The sequence below is a fragment of the Gavialis gangeticus genome, unplaced genomic scaffold (genome assembly GCF_001723915.1).
Source record: "Gavialis gangeticus isolate Ggan-Ray unplaced genomic scaffold, GavGan_comp1, whole genome shotgun sequence".
NCBI classification, from domain to species: Eukaryota; Metazoa; Chordata; order Crocodylia; family Gavialidae; genus Gavialis; species Gavialis gangeticus.
In genome coordinates this window covers 21,104,408-21,106,660 of record NW_017728992.1, presented here as the reverse complement: position 1 = coordinate 21,106,660, position 2,253 = coordinate 21,104,408, and the positions used below count along the sequence as shown (strand labels likewise).

At 40.4% G+C, this 2,253-nt stretch overlaps 1 protein-coding gene across 1 annotated transcript in view; it reads left to right on the top strand.

The window, feature by feature from the left end:
• Positions 1-2,253, top strand: part of DNAH5 (dynein axonemal heavy chain 5) — a 555,556-nt gene that overhangs the window by 540,414 nt on the left and 12,889 nt on the right. Inside the window, exon 77 of the mRNA XM_019521239.1 lies at positions 1,245-1,397. Coding sequence (XP_019376784.1) covers positions 1,245-1,397 — 153 coding nt within the window. The remainder of the gene's footprint in view (positions 1-1,244; positions 1,398-2,253) is intronic.

The following is a 2,253-nucleotide window of genomic DNA, read 5'->3' as shown; positions in this document are numbered from 1 at the left end:
CCCCCCCCCCCCCCCCCAATGGGGGTTAAGCGCCAGAAGACCTAGAGAGATGGAGGAATCTCCCTCATAGCAGGGTTAAGTGTAGGGTTAACTGTAAACAAGTTTGAGCACAATGTTAGGACTCTAACTTTTCCAGCCCTCTATTTTCCTGTGATTCTATGAATGCTACCAAATATACAGCAGATGAGCTTTACAAATATATATATCTATCTACATTAACCACACTTCTCATTACCAAGTCACTTATTTGGGCTTTCTTTTTATTTTGAATATTGTTTTTGTTTTGTAGGTCTGTAGTGGCAAAACTTGAATTGGAATATCATTTAATTGTATAAATCTAATAAGAGAAATCATGAGTCTAATGGCGGTGCAGCCTTATTAGGTGTTGTCTTTCCAGACTCATTAGGTGTTGTTTTCAGCCTTATTAGGTGTTGTCCAGTAACCTGAAGGGGGAGACAAGGAGGAAAACCTAATCTGTAGTTTAGTATGATGAGTTTTCAATTGTCACTAGTGCTGAACTAATGAATGCTTTTCTCCGTGTCTGTATTCAGACTGCATCCCGTGTCCTTTATCCATCACTAATAATTTTGTTTTTTTTTCACTGAATTTAAAATAAATTATAATATTATCATTTCTCACTCCAGGGTTAAATTGCTTCCATCAGAAGTGTAACTTCAAATCTGGGACAAATGTGAATATAAAATCACATAACAATTTAATAGTTTGAGTAAGAAAATAAAAATTAGGTTCTGGTTTAATGTTCCAAATGGGGTGAAAGAACTAGCTGATTGTTCAGTAATGTTTTTATGGTGCTGATAATAGTAAACAATTTTTTTATTTTTAAACTATGAGAGAAACAGACAGTAGTTCAAATGTTATGACCACTTTCTTTATTGGATAACAAAACTGTAAGCTTGTATATAGAAAACTGATCAGAAGGCTAGGGTATTGCAATTTCAGTTGCTTAATTGAAGTAGGTTAATTTTCTTGACGTGCGTTGTGCTCTAATTTGTATATACCTGTACAGCCCTATAGATTTTAGCAGGACTTCCTGCATATAATTGAGAACATAATTGAGCCACTTGGCTTATATTTTCTTAAGGATAGTTGGCTTCTTCAAAAATAAACCGTTATTGTTACCATCTGCCCATAGTTGCTAGTGAGTGAACTAACAGATGTTTTTGTAGGATTGTGTATGTGACAATAGAGTCCTATAAAGCAAGAAACCTTATCCCTGTTTTTAGGCATCCTGGGCATCCAGCACTTTGGGTTTCTGGTTTACTGAACTTCTGGAAAGAAACCGCCAGTTTTACCGCTGGATTTTTGAGGGTCGACCAAACTGTTTCTGGATGACGGGGTTTTTTAATCCTCAAGGATTTTTGACAGCAATGAAACAGGTAGGAAACTTCATAATGCAATTGCTATTGGTTGCATCTTGTGTTAGGGTAAATGCCTCCTTCATTGTAACTTGGATGGGGAAGCTGTGTGGTTAGGTCTTAGAGGATGTTAGGGGAGGTTCTTTGGGTTGATGTGATATTTTTTATTAAACAAGTTAAATAGTCTTTGCAAGCTTTATGGCACAAGAAACTTCCTTTGGGCATTGAGAGATTCTGCTGTTCTGAGATCTCCAAGGTAGAAAAGAAGCTAAAAGTGTGACGAGAAGTCTGTGAAAATGTAAATAGGTGAAAATTTGGAAGACAATGGGTAGAGATGGGGGAGTGGGGTCAAAAAAACCCTTGGAAGAAAAACCAGAGTAGTGCACACATGGGGAGTGTGCCCTTGCAGAATGGAGAACCCCTGACTGTGTGGTGTGTGGTGCTGCAGACGTGTTTGCAGCACCACATACCTCACGGCTGTGCTCATCTGGATGCGCCTTAAAAATGCAGCCTGGGAGAGGGCAGTGGGCAGAGCTGGCACTGCCCTCCAATTGGCTTCACCAGCCCCATGGAGCGCAGTCCAGCAGCGGGAAGTGGGGAGAGCCAGGGCTGTGCTCCTGCCGGGCTGAGCCTCATGAGGCTGCGGAGCCACTCAGAGCATAGCCCTGGCTCTCCCCTGCCTCTCACCACCTGGTTGCAGTGCAGGCTTTTCCTGGGGTTCCCAAAGGCAGTCTGCAAGTCTGTCTAGAATCCCTCAGCATATGTTAGCAGCTGCAAGTCCCAGCAAACAGCAGTGGTAATAGTCTCTCTAAGTGGAAGAGTGAACTTAAAAAAAAAAAAAAAAAAAAAAAAAGAAAAAAAAAAAAAAAAAAAACCG